The sequence below is a fragment of the Caenorhabditis remanei genome, chromosome II, assembly GCF_010183535.1.
Source record: "Caenorhabditis remanei strain PX506 chromosome II, whole genome shotgun sequence".
Taxonomy (NCBI): domain Eukaryota; kingdom Metazoa; phylum Nematoda; class Chromadorea; order Rhabditida; family Rhabditidae; genus Caenorhabditis; species Caenorhabditis remanei.
Genome location: NC_071329.1, coordinates 3174134 through 3188927, shown reverse-complemented (window position 1 = coordinate 3188927; position 14794 = coordinate 3174134). Strand labels below are relative to the sequence as shown.

The 14794-nt window shown below is 36.4% G+C and overlaps 2 protein-coding genes across 2 annotated transcripts; one reads left to right on the top strand and one right to left on the bottom strand.

Moving 5' to 3' along the window:
• Positions 1 to 8360: 8360 nt before the first annotated feature.
• GCK72_004255 (uncharacterized protein) lies at positions 8361 to 14397 on the bottom strand (the record flags this gene model as incomplete). Its single annotated transcript, XM_053724570.1, has 4 exons — positions 8361 to 8760; positions 10285 to 10775; positions 12174 to 12695; positions 14149 to 14397. 4 exons carry the CDS (start codon positions 14395 to 14397, stop codon positions 8361 to 8363), a joined length of 1662 nt encoding a protein of 553 aa, XP_053588764.1.
• On the top strand, positions 8409 to 8783 carry GCK72_004256 (uncharacterized protein; the record flags this gene model as incomplete). Its single annotated transcript, XM_053724571.1, has 1 exon — positions 8409 to 8783. One exon carries the CDS (start codon positions 8409 to 8411, stop codon positions 8781 to 8783), a length of 375 nt encoding a protein of 124 aa, XP_053588765.1.
• Positions 14398 to 14794: the final 397 nt, after the last annotated feature.

The following is a 14794-nucleotide window of genomic DNA, read 5'->3' as shown; positions in this document are numbered from 1 at the left end:
TCTTCCACCTACAAGCATCTCGACATCCGGACACACAGACCCACAGACAATCAACGTTACCATTCCTCATTTTGTTGTTTCTGTGTGTCCAGATGTCCAGATGTCCAAATATCTCATGAAATTTGCCAAAACTACATATTTTTGGTGTAAAAAGTCTCGAAAAATTAAATCTTTCAGAGATTGCTGCATCATGGAAACGTCCGTCTGTTAATCTGTGAATCCAGATGTCCAGATGTCCAAGAATACCTTAAAAATTTGAAGAATTCGGGCATAGGTTCCCCCTACGCGTGACTAAATGCGCTCTATTCATAATCTTATGAAAATGTCAGTTTTTTCAATGAAAAAACTGTAATTTTCACAATTAAAAAACTGTAATTTTCACAATTAAAAAACTGTAATTTTCACAATTATTAGAACGCATTTGCCACATTTCAGCTTGCTACAGTAATCCATGTCTATAAACTTGTAAATCCAAAACGCGTCCAAGGTGCGCCAGGCAGTTGGAAAATTCGAAAACCGCAAAAAATTCCGCGTCCCAGGTGTGCCAGACATCATTACAACTCGCGATTTTTGAGTTTTAGTGAAGTCTGGCGCACCTGTGACGCGTTATCTGCATACTGTACGTAGGAGACAACTGGCTGGCGTGACGTTGACGCGTTTACTCTTTTACGTCTATGTGATCGTCCAAATGTGTATCTATCTGTCAGTTAGTCTACTCAGATGTCTCCAAGCTCAAAAAATCCGATTTTCAGTGATTTTCATTTTTTTTAAACCATTAAAAAAATTGGGCATAAGTTCCCCCCTACGCGTGACTAAATGCGCTCTATTGATAATCTCATAAAAATTCCAGTTTTCTTATTAAAAACTGTCATTTTCACAAGATTATATTTAGAGCGCATTTGCCACATTTTATGTTTGTTACAGTAATCTTTGTATATCCATAGATGTGTCCGGATGTCCAGAATCTCATTTTCTATCAAAAAATCTGTCTTAAACTGTGTAGAAACCAAATTTTCCGTCTATCTGTCTGTTAGTCTTTCTAGATGTCTCCAAACTCAAAAATGCTGATTTTCAGTCATTTTTCTTCAATTTTTTAATTTTTTTTCACAATTTTTCCGACAACCAGAAAATTTGGGCATAGGTTCCCCCTACGCGTGACTAAATGCGCTCTACTTATAATCTCAGGAAAATGTCAGTTTTCCGATAAAAACTGTCATTTACAGAAGATTATAATTAGAGCGCATTTGCCACAATTTAAACTGTCACAGTAATCCTTGTCTACCTATAGATGTGTCCGGATGTCCAGATGTCTACAGAATCTCATTTTTTATCAAAAAATCGGTCTCCAGATGTCTCTAAACTCCGATTTTCAGTGATTTTCTTTCATTTCTTCATTTTTCCATTATTTTTTTTTGTTCATCCGCAAACCGCTTAACTCACTCGACTGCGTATTCTCGGGCAACATCTGAATCTGCAACAACCCCATTCGCAACATGAATATCAACGACCAATCAGGTGCCACATAACTCTTATCACTAGCGAATGACAATTGTTTTCCGTCTTCATGCTTCTCAGTCGCCGTCCAAATACCCCTTTGTATATCCATTATACTTCCACCGTCCGCTTTTCCCTCCCCTTCAGCCATCAAATATTTATCCTCTAATACGTGAGGCGCCGGTGAATCCGCTGCTGATGACGTCATCTGAAGCTCCTCCCCCACTCCGCTGACAACTTTTCGAATATTCTCTTCGGATTGCGAGTCGGATTCACATAGAGAATCGAATTTGTTGTGCTTGTGACGTCGTTTCAATTTTCCCCATAATTCCAGAATCGGACGAGAGAATGTGAAGAGACGTTTGTAGATTTCGACGAATTTCGTCTCGACCGATTGGATTACCATGTCGACGTTCGATTCCGTCACGAAGACACCTTGGCAGAGCGTCTGGAAATTTTTCATAGAGGTTCTTTTCACTGAAAATCGGGATTTTTTTATTCAAAATTGGGGCTTTTTGATTGAAAATTTGGATTTTTTGACCAAAAATCGGGATTTTTTAGCCTGAAAAATAGGGTTTTAGCCGGAAAATTGGATTTTTTGCCTGAAAATCGGGGTTTTTGCTTGAAAATTGGGGGTTTTTGACTAAAAATTAAAGGTTTTTACCCAAAATCGGAATTTTTTGATTGAAAATTGGGGATTTTTTGCATGAAAATTGGATTTTTTGACTCAAAATCGGTTTTGAAACAATATTTCATAGATTTTCAGTCAAAAATACCAATTTTCAGCTAAAAACATACATTTTCTGACAAAAAACTTCAATTTTCATTCAAAAACTACAATTTTCAGTCAAAAAACCCCGATTTTCAGTCACAAAACATAAATTTTCAGACGAAAAAGTTCAATTTTCAAGCAAACAACTCCAATTTTCAGTTTCAAAATCCCGATTCGCAATCAAAAAACTTCGATTTTCATTTAAAAACTCAAATTTTCAGTCAAAAACTCTATTTTTAGTCAAAATACTTCAGTTCTACGGCAAAAAACGTCCAATTTTCATTGAAACGCAATTTTCAGTCAAAAAACATAACTTTTCAGACGACAAATTTTGATTTTCAGTCCAAAAGACCCCAATTTTTCTTCCAAAAACTGCCGATTTTCGTTCAAAAAACTTCAATTTTCATTCAAAAACTCCCGATTTTCAGTTAAAAAAAAGTTCTTACAAAAGTCTCCTCGAACTTCATGAACGGAGAGAATAGACAGATGGAAGTGTGTACTTGTGGACGAAATACTCGATCGGTTCCCGGGATAATAAATGATTTGACAGATGAGCGGAGAGCATTTCGAAGACTCGGAATCACTCGATCCACAAGGCAACAGTTCGATTCGTCGTCCTGAAAGAATTTTTTGTTTGTCAAAAACCAGATTTTCAGACAAAAAACTTCGATTTTCAGCATATTTCAATTTTCTGGGAAATTAGCATTATTTTCAGCTAGAAAGCCCATTTTTCATGAAAAACCTTTGCTGGCACTTTTCTACTTTAAAAAAATTGTGTTACTAACATAATAAATCTTAAAAATGCATGATACAACTCTGTATATCGATCGGAGGAAGACCTTGAGCACCCACGACATAGCCCACTGTTCTTACTGCATAATTATGATATTTCGGCAGTTGGACTCAAGACAATCCATCAGATATTCACAAATTTGAACGGCATTTGTATCTAGCAGATACTGAGTATCTATCTGCATTATTACAGAAAATTTCCAGCTCTCATTATCAAGATCTCGACGAGCTAGCGACTTAAATCCCTCTAATGTTGATAGCTGTGCAGACTGCGGTTAGAGTCCAACCTCAAATTTCTTCCCAGAAACGTACAAGATATGTTTCAAAACTTTCTGAATCAACGGATCAGCATCTGGAGACGCGATTTCTCAAAGATTTTATCCACTTACGCCGCATTTAGAGCCCAGATTTTCGCCTGAAAGAGAAAAAATGGAGAGAGACTTGAATCCAGGTTCCCAGCAGACCAGTAGTGCCAGGACTATATGGTTTTGATGTTTTCTTCTTGAATGTAACTTGTACAATCCTAAAATACAATTCTAGAGTGCAACTTTGCTGTTTTTCGACGCTTTTTGCTCAATTCTGGGGGTGGCCTTATACTTATGTTACGCTTGAAAGTGCGCTCTTTTCACATTTGGCCACGTCACCATCCTAGATTTGGAGGTCATGTCACAAAAATCTTTTCCTAGGGGTATTTTCGGATGAGGAATCCGATTCCGTTATCGGTTTTAATCAGAAATGCTCCGCTGAGTCAATAAACTCAGTTTCAGGGGTGGCCTTATACTTGTGTTACGCACTGTATTTAGTGTTTTCATCGAATTTTAGACCAATTTCTAAATTTTAGGACGCTTTTTTGTGTATTTTGAGCAAAAAAATCCCCAACTTTCAGTCAATAACACTGATTTTCAGACAAAAAACTTCGATTTTCAATTTTTGAAACACTTTTTTGGGTCCAATTCTAGCCGAGTTTTTGGACGTTTTAAGTGTCCAATTTTCAGTATTTCCTGTGATATTAGATCTGTTTTGAGGATCATTTTCAGCTCGACAACCCCCCTTTTGACCATTTCAAGCCAATTTTCGGTGTTTTCATCGCATTTTACACCATTTCGTGTATTTTTTAGCGATTTTCAGCGGTTTCTTGCTATTTTTTCAAGGTAAAAACATCTAATTTCAGTCAAAAAGTTCGATTTTCAGTCAAAACTTCGATTTCCATTTTCTGTGAATTAGTTCGGATTTGGATAATTTTCAGCTCGAAAACTCAATTTTTGAGAGATTTACAGTGTTCTCATCGCATTTTAGCCAATTTCTAAATTTTTGGACACTTTTCTTTGTGTATTTTCAGCAAAAAATCCTCAATTTTCAGTAAAAAAACCCCGATTTTCTGTCCAATTTCCAGTTTTTTTTGTGTAATTTTCGCTATTTTTTACTTACCGCCACGACAACAGACGGACTCAAATCGAGAACAAAAACGATGCGATAATATCTTGATATATAAGTGCATTTCGTGTTGACCGTAACCCGAAACTCCTCGTTTCCCACAATTTCAGTCGGATCGCCACCGAGTGGAACGATACCGATTACTGTCATTTCTTGACTATATTCATCTTCTTCTTCTTTAAGATCAGATTGTTGGGGAATCGGTTGAATTGAGACTGCCTTGTCGAGATGATCAATGTACCAGTGAGCACGCAGGTTACGAGACGCACGGAATATTCTGGAATATTGGAAATTTATTGGGAATTTAGGGTTTTTAACTGGAAATTTGGGTTTTTTTGGTCTGAAAATCAGAGTTTTTGACTGAAAAAATCACAAAAAAAAACTGTGTTTGGCGCGTCTCAGGCGCGCCAGACAGACTGTCTGGTGCACCTCGGACGCGTTTTAGAGTATCGTTTTGAAACATCGCGTCAACGGTGCGCCAGCCTTCGCGAGAATTTCGAGCTGTTATGATGGCTGGCGCGCCTGGGACGCGAAATTTTTACAGTTTTTTTCAGATTTTCCTTTGGTCTAGCGCACCTCGGACGCGTTTTTAGAGTATCGTTTTGAAAAACCGCGTCAAAGGTGCGCCAGACTTCCCTGAAAATCAAAAATCACGGGTTTGAATGAAGTCTGGCGCACCTTTGACGCGATTTTTAGGAACGATACTCTAAAAACGCGTCCGAGGTGCGCCAGACAGTAGGAAAATCTTGAAATCTCTGAAAAACTGTGAAATCTACATGCGTCTCAGGCGCGCCAGACATCATTGAAACCCGAGATTTTTGAATTTCAGTGAAGGCTGGGGCACTTTTGACGCGATTTTTCAAAACGATAAACTGAAAACGCGTCCACGGTACACCAGCCATCACTTCAAATCGCGATTTTCAAATTTTAGTGAAGCCTGGAGCACCTTTGACGCGGTTCTAGATTGTTTTGATTGTCTGGCGCACCTTCGACGCGGTTTTTTTCAAAACAATACTCTAAAAATGCGTCCGAGGTGCGCCAGACAGTTGGGAAATCTTGGAAAAATCCAAAAAATTTAAAAGCTACGCGCGTCGCATGTGCGCCAGACATCATTGAAACACGAGACTTTCGAGTTTCAGTGAAGGCTGGGGCAGCTTTGACGCGATTTTTCAAAACGATTAACTGAAAACGCGTCCACGGTGCGCCAGACATTATCCAAACCCGAGATTTATTCAAAATGAGCGAAAAAATGAGTTGAAAATCATATTTCTAAGTTTGAAAATGACATTTATCTCATTTAAAATCTGAAAATTCTCGAAAAATCAGCAGAAAACTCATAATTTTCAATGTCAAATGTCGGAAAATACCTCAAAAATTTCGTATTTTTGATTTTCAACTCATTTTACTGTGTTTTTTCTATCAAAAATTGCAATTTCCGAGAGATTTTCAGACATTTGACATCGAAAATCAATGATTTCAGCTTAAAAATCTCATTTTTTGTTCACAATGAGCGGAAAATGAGTTGAAAATCAAAAATTTCAGTTTAAGAGAGATTTTCAGACATTTGACATTGAAAATTATGAGTTTTCCGCTGATTTTTCATGAATTTTCAGATTTTTGTTGAGAAAAATGTCATTTTCATTTTATTCAAAATGAGCGAAAAGTTGAAAATGACATTTTTCTCATTTAAAATCTGAAAATTCTCGAAAAATCATCAGAAAACTCATAATTTTTAATGTCAAATGTCTGAAAATCACCCAAAAAATTTTCAATTTTTGATTTTCAACTCATTTTTCGCTAATTTAAACAAAAATTCTCATTTTTCTGCGTTTTTTCAGTCAAAAATTGAAATTTACAAGGGATTCTCTGACATTTGACATCGAAAATCAATGATTTCCTCTTTAAAATCTCCGAAATTTGCAATTTTTCAGGTTTTTTTAAACTGTTTTTGCTGTAATTTATTGAAAATCTCTTTGAAATTGCAATTTTTGAAAGAAACACCCGAGAAAATGAGAATTTCTAGTCGGAAAACGAGAATTTTTATTCAAAATTAGCGAAAAATGAGTTGAAAATCAAAAATTGCAGTTTAATTACCAAAAAATAAGTTAAAAATCATATTTCTTGGACTGAAAATGACATTTTTCTCATTTAAAATCTGAAAATTCTCGAAAAATCAGCAGAAAACTCATAATTTTCAATGTCAAATGTCGGAAAATCACCCAAAAAATTTTCAATTTTTGATTTTCAACTCATTTTTCTGCGTTTTTTCTATCAAAAATTGCAATTTTCATCGAAAATCAATGATTTCCGCTTTAAAATCTCCGAAATTTGCGAATTTTCGTGTTTTTTTTCACTGAAAAATCTTGTTTTTTAAACTGTTTTTCGCTGAAAAAATTCTTTTTTTTTCCATTTTCTTATTCAAAACAAACCTGTGCATGAAGAGGAAGACCTCTCCAGCCTCCCGAAGCTTCTTCTCTTCCATTATTTTCTATTCTTATTTCCAGATCAAATCGATCATTTGGTCTGGAATGATTATCGATTTTTTGAAAAAATGAGAAAAATTAAAAATAATGAAATATTAAAATTGATATTTCTACAAAGAAAACTGATTAGTGAGGGTGATAATTAGGGGGGTAATTAATTAATTAGCTAGACGCGAATATCGCTTTATTTATGGGATTTTTTGAGTGAAAAACCTTGAAAATTGATTAAAAACAAGAAAAAAAACAATAAAAACTATCTGAAAATCACTAAAAACCACTAAAAACAAGAAAAATTCCTATTTAAATTACCGGAAAAGACAAAAAAAAATGAAGGAAATGAAAGAAAAAACAAGGAATATATGAGGAAAAACGGCGAAATTTGTGATCTACTGAATGATTTTTGGAGGTTTTTTGTGTAGATCAAATGGGATAGATCAAAAAAATTGGGAAATTTTTGAGCAGAAAATCGATTTTCAGTCAGAAAAATGCAATTTTTGAGCATTTTCGCATAAAAATTTGATAATTTTGATAGGAAATATGTGAATTTCAGCTCGAAAATTACTTTTTATTTCAAAAAATTCACTTTTCGGGCTGAAAAATCAACAAAAATAAGATTTTTTTTAGTGAAAATCGGCTTTTTAGATTCAAAAACTCGTAGAAATTCTTAATTTTAGAAACAAAAAGAGTTGAATTTCTGGAATTTTCAGACTCCAAAACAGTAATTTTCATCATTTTTTGACACTATTTGAGCTCGAATTTGCAATTTTCAGCTCAAAAAATCCAAAATTCTGGAATTTTTAAGCAGAGAAACGGATTTTCATCTCAGAAAATCGATAATTCTAGACTTCAGGCAGAAAAAACCGATTTTCAGCTCAAAAATTTCCATTTTTCTCAGTTATTCACTCAAAAAAGTCATTTTCAGCATTAAAAATGCTCAAAAACCTTCAAAATTGCAGATCACAAATTCTCTTTGAAAATCGGCTTTGTAGATTCAAAAATTATTGAAAATTCTCAATTTTAGAAACAAAAAAGTTGAATCTCAGAAAATTTCAGTCTAAAAACACCGATTTTCAGCTAAAACCTTCAAAATCGTCATTTTCATCCCTCAAAAAGCCCAAAAACCTTCAAAATTTCTGTTTTCACAAATTCTCCTTAAAATTAGTCCCAGTTTTCAAACTGAAAATTTCGGTTTTCAGGCAAAAAATTTCAATTTTTCAGTTATTCTCTAAAAAAAAGTCACTTTCAGCATAAAAATGCTCAAAAACCTTCAAAATTCCAGTTCTAAATCACAAATTCTCTGTAAAAATTTGTAAAAATCTTTAAAAATCGGGTGAAAACGGTGTAACAAAAACGGGAAAACAGGGAGAATAATAAGAAAGTGAAATCTAAACAGCGGTCTCTCTCTTCAACGTGGTTCCAAACTTGGTCTCCTGATGACGTGCTTTCAACTGTTCCTTCTCCAACCACTCCATTTTATGCTCGTGTTGAATCATAGCATCAGCCGTATTCCTATCGACAATCGCCTCCGTGAGCACACCGGTTTCCGATGCGTACGCCGAAGCTTGCCATCCGATGACCAGTTTACTCAGCTCTCTTCCACTCATTCCGCTCGTCTTTTTCGCAATCTCATTGCATTTTTTCACCCAATCGAAACTGTCGAGTTTCAGACGTTGAGAACGGGAACCACTTGTTGCTGGCACGACGATGTGCTCGTTGAAGTATTGGAGGAGGATACGCTCGCGTTCTTCGTTTCCGGGAAGTGTGAACTCGACGAGTTGATCGAGACTGAAAAAGAATTTAATGGCTAAAAACGGGGGAAAAAAAAAAAGATTTTCAGCAATTTTTGCAGCTAAAATGCGTCTAAAACTTGATTTTATCGCTTAAAATCTCTAAAGGAGGACTTCATTCTTCATTTTTAAAATTGCAGATTCCGATGCTTCAGAATATTCTAAAAATCTTTTATTATTGACTCATATTCTAAAAATCGCTCCAAAATCGCTCCGACGAGTTGATCAAGACTGAAAATAAGGAAGGCGGAGTTTAGGGAGGGAGGAGGACTAACTTCGGTAAAAACCATACTTGCAAATTTACGGCCCGAAGGCCCGGGCCGGGCCGGTAGAGAATTTTCAAGGCCCGACCCGGCTTCAAAAAAGGTACCTATTTTTTACCAAATTTTTTGAATTTTTTTGAAATTTTACATTAAAAATTTCAATTTTTTGATGCATAACTATCGTTTGATTGAATTCTGAAGTTTAGTCAAATAGTCAAAAATTCGACATTTTTGGGAAAAATTGAGAAAGTAAGGTAAAAACCGGTTTTTCGAATTCAAAAATTCGTTCAAATTCCCAATAATTTGAACAAAAAAAAATTGAAATTCTGGAATTTTCGAGCAGAAAATCTATTGTAACTGTAACCAGGCTTGGTCGGAGAAAAATTTTCGGAGAATCGGAGAATCGAAATTTTCTCCGAAAAAAAGTCGGAGAATCGGATATCCGACTTTTTCTCCGAAAAAAAAGTCGGAGATTCGGATATCCGAGATTTTCTCCGACTTTTTTTCTCGGAGAATCGGAGAATTTCGGAGAATCCAAAAATGTTCCCAAAAATGCTTCTAAAACGGATTTTCTGTTACTTTTTTCAGAATTCACCTTTCTAAAACATGTTTTATCATCATTAAAAGCGTTTACCAGTAGAAATATCACCAAAACAGGGTTTTGAGTGTCGTCGTCTCCGGTATTCTCCGAAATTCTCCGACTTTTTTTTCGGAGAATCGGAGAATTTCGGATAATTTCTCCGAAATGAAAAGTCGGAGAATTATCCGACGGATAATTTCTCCGAAAAAAGTCGGAGAATCGGAGAATCGGATTATCCGATTCTCCGACTCCGACCAAGCCTGACTGTAACTCTCATCATTTTTTGACACTATGTTTTTTTTTTTTTTTTGACACGACCTAGAAACTGGAAAACTAAAAGTTCGGCCACTTTGGAATTTCGACCAGACTGAAAATTCACAATTCGGAGAGTTTTCAGTTTTTAGAGTATTAATACAGAGAATGTCCATAAAATGCGAATCTGCACTCAAAACAGACTTCCAGATGTTGAAAATCATGTTTTTGATTCAAAAAAACTTGATTTTTGAACGAGAAAATGCAAGATCTTGGAATTTTTCAGCTCTCTGAAAGTTGATAGCTTTCGAATGAAAACTATAGAATATGTGCTGAAAATCGCCGATTTTCAGCCAATTCCGATAAATTAGCCTTCAAATAGTCAATTTCTAGCCAATTCTCTCTGCGCCATTCGAGACTCTCTTACCGATCATTAACAGCCCAATCGAATTGCTCGGGTTGATTGGAAGCAACGACCAACATGAATTTCCTGGACTGTTCTCCAGTTCTAAACAAGAAGGCGTTCAACGCGGCACGAGTGTCTTCCGACATTCCGTCTTTCGATCGTTTCTGAAGGAAAGCGTCCGCTTCATCAATGAAAACAATCAGTCCTTTTCTCGACTTCCCAGCCCAATCGAACACTTTATGAATGGCTGAAACACCGTCACGACCCAATGGAGCAATATCTCCTCCTGTGAGCACCGCGTAGTCTAAACCACTGTGTTGAGCCAAACTCTTTGCGAAAAGAGTCTTTCCGGTTCCCGGTGGTCCGTAGAACATTACATTTCTGAAGAGACCATTATTGCGTTTCGTGTTCGATGTGGTGATGGCAATGTCACGAAGACGACGTTCGAGTGCTGGAGAGAGAACGACTCCCTCCAAGGGATCCTTCTTCTGACGAGTCATCATTTGGATTGTCTGGAATAGGTTGCAAATGTTAAGAATTTCGGTATTTTAGAAGAGATTTAACGTTTTCTGATAGAATTGCATGTGAAAAGTCGCGAAAATTCTTCAAAACCACAATATTCGTGACTTTTCTCGGAAAAAATAGCTCGAATACCGCTCAAAACTCTGTTCAAACACGTTTTTATAATAAAAATATCACATTTTTTAAGTTTCACAGCAATTTCAAGTATTAAAGGAGGACTGAAGTCATAATTTTTAAATTACAGATTCCGATAATTCAGACAATTCTAAGAAACTGTTATTTTTGACGGATATGCTAAAAATCGCTACACAATTCCCGTTCATCTGACGCGTTGGTGGAAGATATTATCCGCGCGGTCGTGTAGTCCTCTCGGACAAGATTTTTGATCAATTCCTAGTTTTCTCACTTTTTCCAACAACTTTTCGCGATTTAAATTGAAAAAGAAGACAGCAAATTTGTTGGAAAAAGTGGGAAAACGAGGAATTGAGCAAAAATCTTGTCCGAGAGGACAATACACGACCGCGCGGATAATATCTTCCACCAAAGCGTCAGATGAACGGGAATTGTGGCGTTTAGTGCGAATTTTAGCGTATTCGCTAATAATAAAAGTTTCATGTTAGAATTTTCTGAAGTATTGAAATCTACAATCAAAAAATATGAATTCGGTCCTCGTCTAACAGTTGAAATCGCTGTGAAACTCAAATTTCAGCTGTTTTTACAATGGAAAAATCCTTTGAATAGAGTTTTCAGCGTTTTTGAGCTATTTTTTCCAAGAAAAGTCACGAAAATTGTGGTTTTGTAGAATTTATGCGACTTTTTACGTGCAATTCCATCAGAAACCGATAAATATTGTGCCAGACTATGGAAAATCATTAAAATCGCTAGTTTCTCGTGATTTTTTCGGACTTTTTTTCCGTTGAAATGGGTAGAAATCATACTTGCAACGGGCCGGGTCACAGTACAAAAATTTGAAAATTTTCATTTTTTTGATTTTTTTCGCAAAAAATCGAATTTTCGACTATGTTTTTACATATCGATAAAACTCAAGTTTACATATTGTCGCAACAAAAAAGTTCCGACATTTTTTCCCCCTCGGTGTTTGCGGACTCAAGCCAAAATTTGATAATTTTGGCTTGAGTCCGCAAACACCGACGAGGAAAAAAATGTCGGAACTTTTTTATTTCGATAATAGGATTTTTTACTATTTTTGACGAAAATTTCAAAAAAATTTTGTGAAAAAATTGTGCTCATTTTTTGACACCGGGCCGACCGAGCCGGGCCGGGCCGGGCCGGGTTGGGCCGACGGGCCGGGCCGATATGTTGCAAGTATGGTAGAAATCAAATAATTACAAAAACAATTTTGATTACTAAATTTTTTTTCTCCGCACCTTAATCGGATGCTTTGCAATCTCCAACGGCGTAATCCTCGATGTCTCTCTAACAAGACTCGGTTTTCCCAATCTCGACTCAATATAACGTGCAGTGATGCCAGTTCCCCTTTTCGCCGTGTACCATCCAACCGCCAACGCCGTCAACCCTCCGACAGCCGCCGCAATCTTCGTCTTATCACTCAAAAACTGATTGAGCCCCGAGCCAATGAGCTCTCCGCTCGTCTTGATCTTCTCAATGACCGTTTTTCGGTTCTCTTCCTCATGAAGCTTCATTTGCTCCAAATTTACGTCTCGATTGTCTCTTGCTGCCTTGGCTCTCGCCCGTGTCTCCGCATCAATCTTCTCCAATTCGTATTTGTGTTTCAGTGCCAACTCGTGCTCAATCGTCTGTTTTCGAAGCAATTCTTGCTTTTTCACTGATTCTTCTTGCTTTCGGAGACTCTCCTCTTGCATTCGAGCCTTCATTGCGAGCTCCTCTTCCGCACGTTTACGGGCCAGTTGGTCTTGATACTCGGCGCGCTGAAAATTAGGAGATAAGCAAATTTTGAGCATAAAAATTGAAAAAATTCAAAGTGAAAAGCCACTTTTCAGTTAAAAAAAAAAAGAAATTCTGAATTTTTTTAGTGAAAAATCTCATCCTGAGATGGAAAAAATGCGTTTTTCGCCACATTTAGTCCAAAATTGACAAAGCAGTAAAATTTCGAAGTAAAAAGCCAATTTTCAGTCAAAAAGAGGCATCTGAGCTGTTTTTATCTGAAATTTTGAGTTTTTCGTGAAAATCTCGTTTTGAGATGGAAAAAATGGGTTTTTCGTCACATTTAGTCCAAAGATCGACAACACAGTAAAATTTCAGAGTAAAAAGCCGCTTTTCAGTCAAAAATGGAGCTTTCTGAGCTAATTTTCGCTGAAATTTTGAGTTTTTCGTGAAAAATCTCTTTTTGAGATGAAAAAAAAGGGTCACATTTAGTCCAAAGATCGACAAAATTGCAAAATTTCGATGTGAAAAGCCACTTTTCAGTCAAAAATGGAGCTTTTGGAGCTGATTTTTTTTGCTGAAATTTTGAATTTTTCGTAAAAAATGAAATTTTGAGGTGAAACGCCGGTTTTCCATCAAAAATTCAGCTTTCTGAGCTGTTTTCCAACCCGAATGACTTTTTTTAAAGCTGAAATTGAGTTAAAAAAAATGTGAAAAGAAAATTTTCAGTCAAAAATTGAAGTTTCTCAGCTGTTTTTTGCACAAATTCTGAATTTTCCGTTAAAACAATGAAATTTCGAGGTGGAAAAAGTTGGTTTTCAGCCACAAAGTCGATTTTTCATCGGTTTTTAGTCAAAATAACAGTTTTGGTGTGAAAAATGACCGAATTTTTTGGGTATAAACGCATTTTTAGCTTGAAAAACTTGATTTTCGACGAAAAAATGATTCTAAACTGCCAGATCTGAATCCCGACTGAAAACCTAAATTTTGGGAGAGAAAAGGTCATTTTTCTGCATGTTTCACAGTAAAAACTGAGTTTTTGCTCGAAAAAAGTGGTTTTTGGACAGTTTTCTGATCAAAAATGCGTTTTTTTCAATGAAAATATGTGTTCTGAGCCAAAATCAAACGTCTAGATGAAAAATATGCTCAAAAGGTGAAAATTGGCTGTTTGAAACAAGAAAACAGTCGTTTTTCGCTCAAAATTGACTGCATTTTCTCAAAATCGTCTTTTTTTCTAATCAAAAATGCATCCAGGAGGAGAATGCAGGTTCAAAGCTGGAATTTAGCTCTTAAAGCCAGAATTTTTTGACATTCCGTCTATTTTCAGTCAGAACCACAAAATTTCTGAATTCAAAACGAATCGACGGTGAAAATATAGATTTTCTGTGAGAAAATAATGTCAGGAGCCAAAAAAAACGCTTCTTGACGATATTTCTACCAAAAAATCCCGATTTTCAGCCATTTTTTTTTGCACATTTCCGGCCGAAAAGGCCATACCGAGTGAGCATGCTTAGTCTCCTCTCCGAGAGTCTTTCGTCTCTCCTCTTCAGCGACTCGAATATGTTCTGATTTCATATTAGCGAGTTGAGCCTCAATTTTCTTCGTCTCATTCTCCACTTCCTTCTGGCGAGTGACTTCTTGCATTCTCGACAGTTCTAAAGCCTCTTTGGCATTCGGAAAACGTTCTAGATCACGGGCGGCCTTTGCTGCTCGCTCCAGCGCCGTCGAATCGAAAGAATACGCCATTTTACTGTTACCCTGGTCGGGTTTTGGCTGCTGACCCGGTTGTTGAGGACCTCCGGGCGCCCCGGCCGCCTGAAAGTCCTCCGGAATTTGTGGAGTCGCGTTTTTTCTGCACACCGAATAACCAAGACATCTGAAAATGGGAGATTTAGAAGGTTTTTGGGGAGGAATGATGCAACAATCGAGAAAAATAGAGGAAAAGCGGCTAAAAATTATGGAAACACACCAAAAATAATGAAATTTGATGGAGAAACTGATGAAAATGGTTTAAAACTGCGAGAACCTAGGGAACACTTCAAAATAATTTTTTGAAAAATTTTCATCATTTTTCAAATCCTAAAAATCATGTTTTTGCGGCATTTTTCGCGAAAAAATAGCATTTCTAGGTCAAAAATCGTCG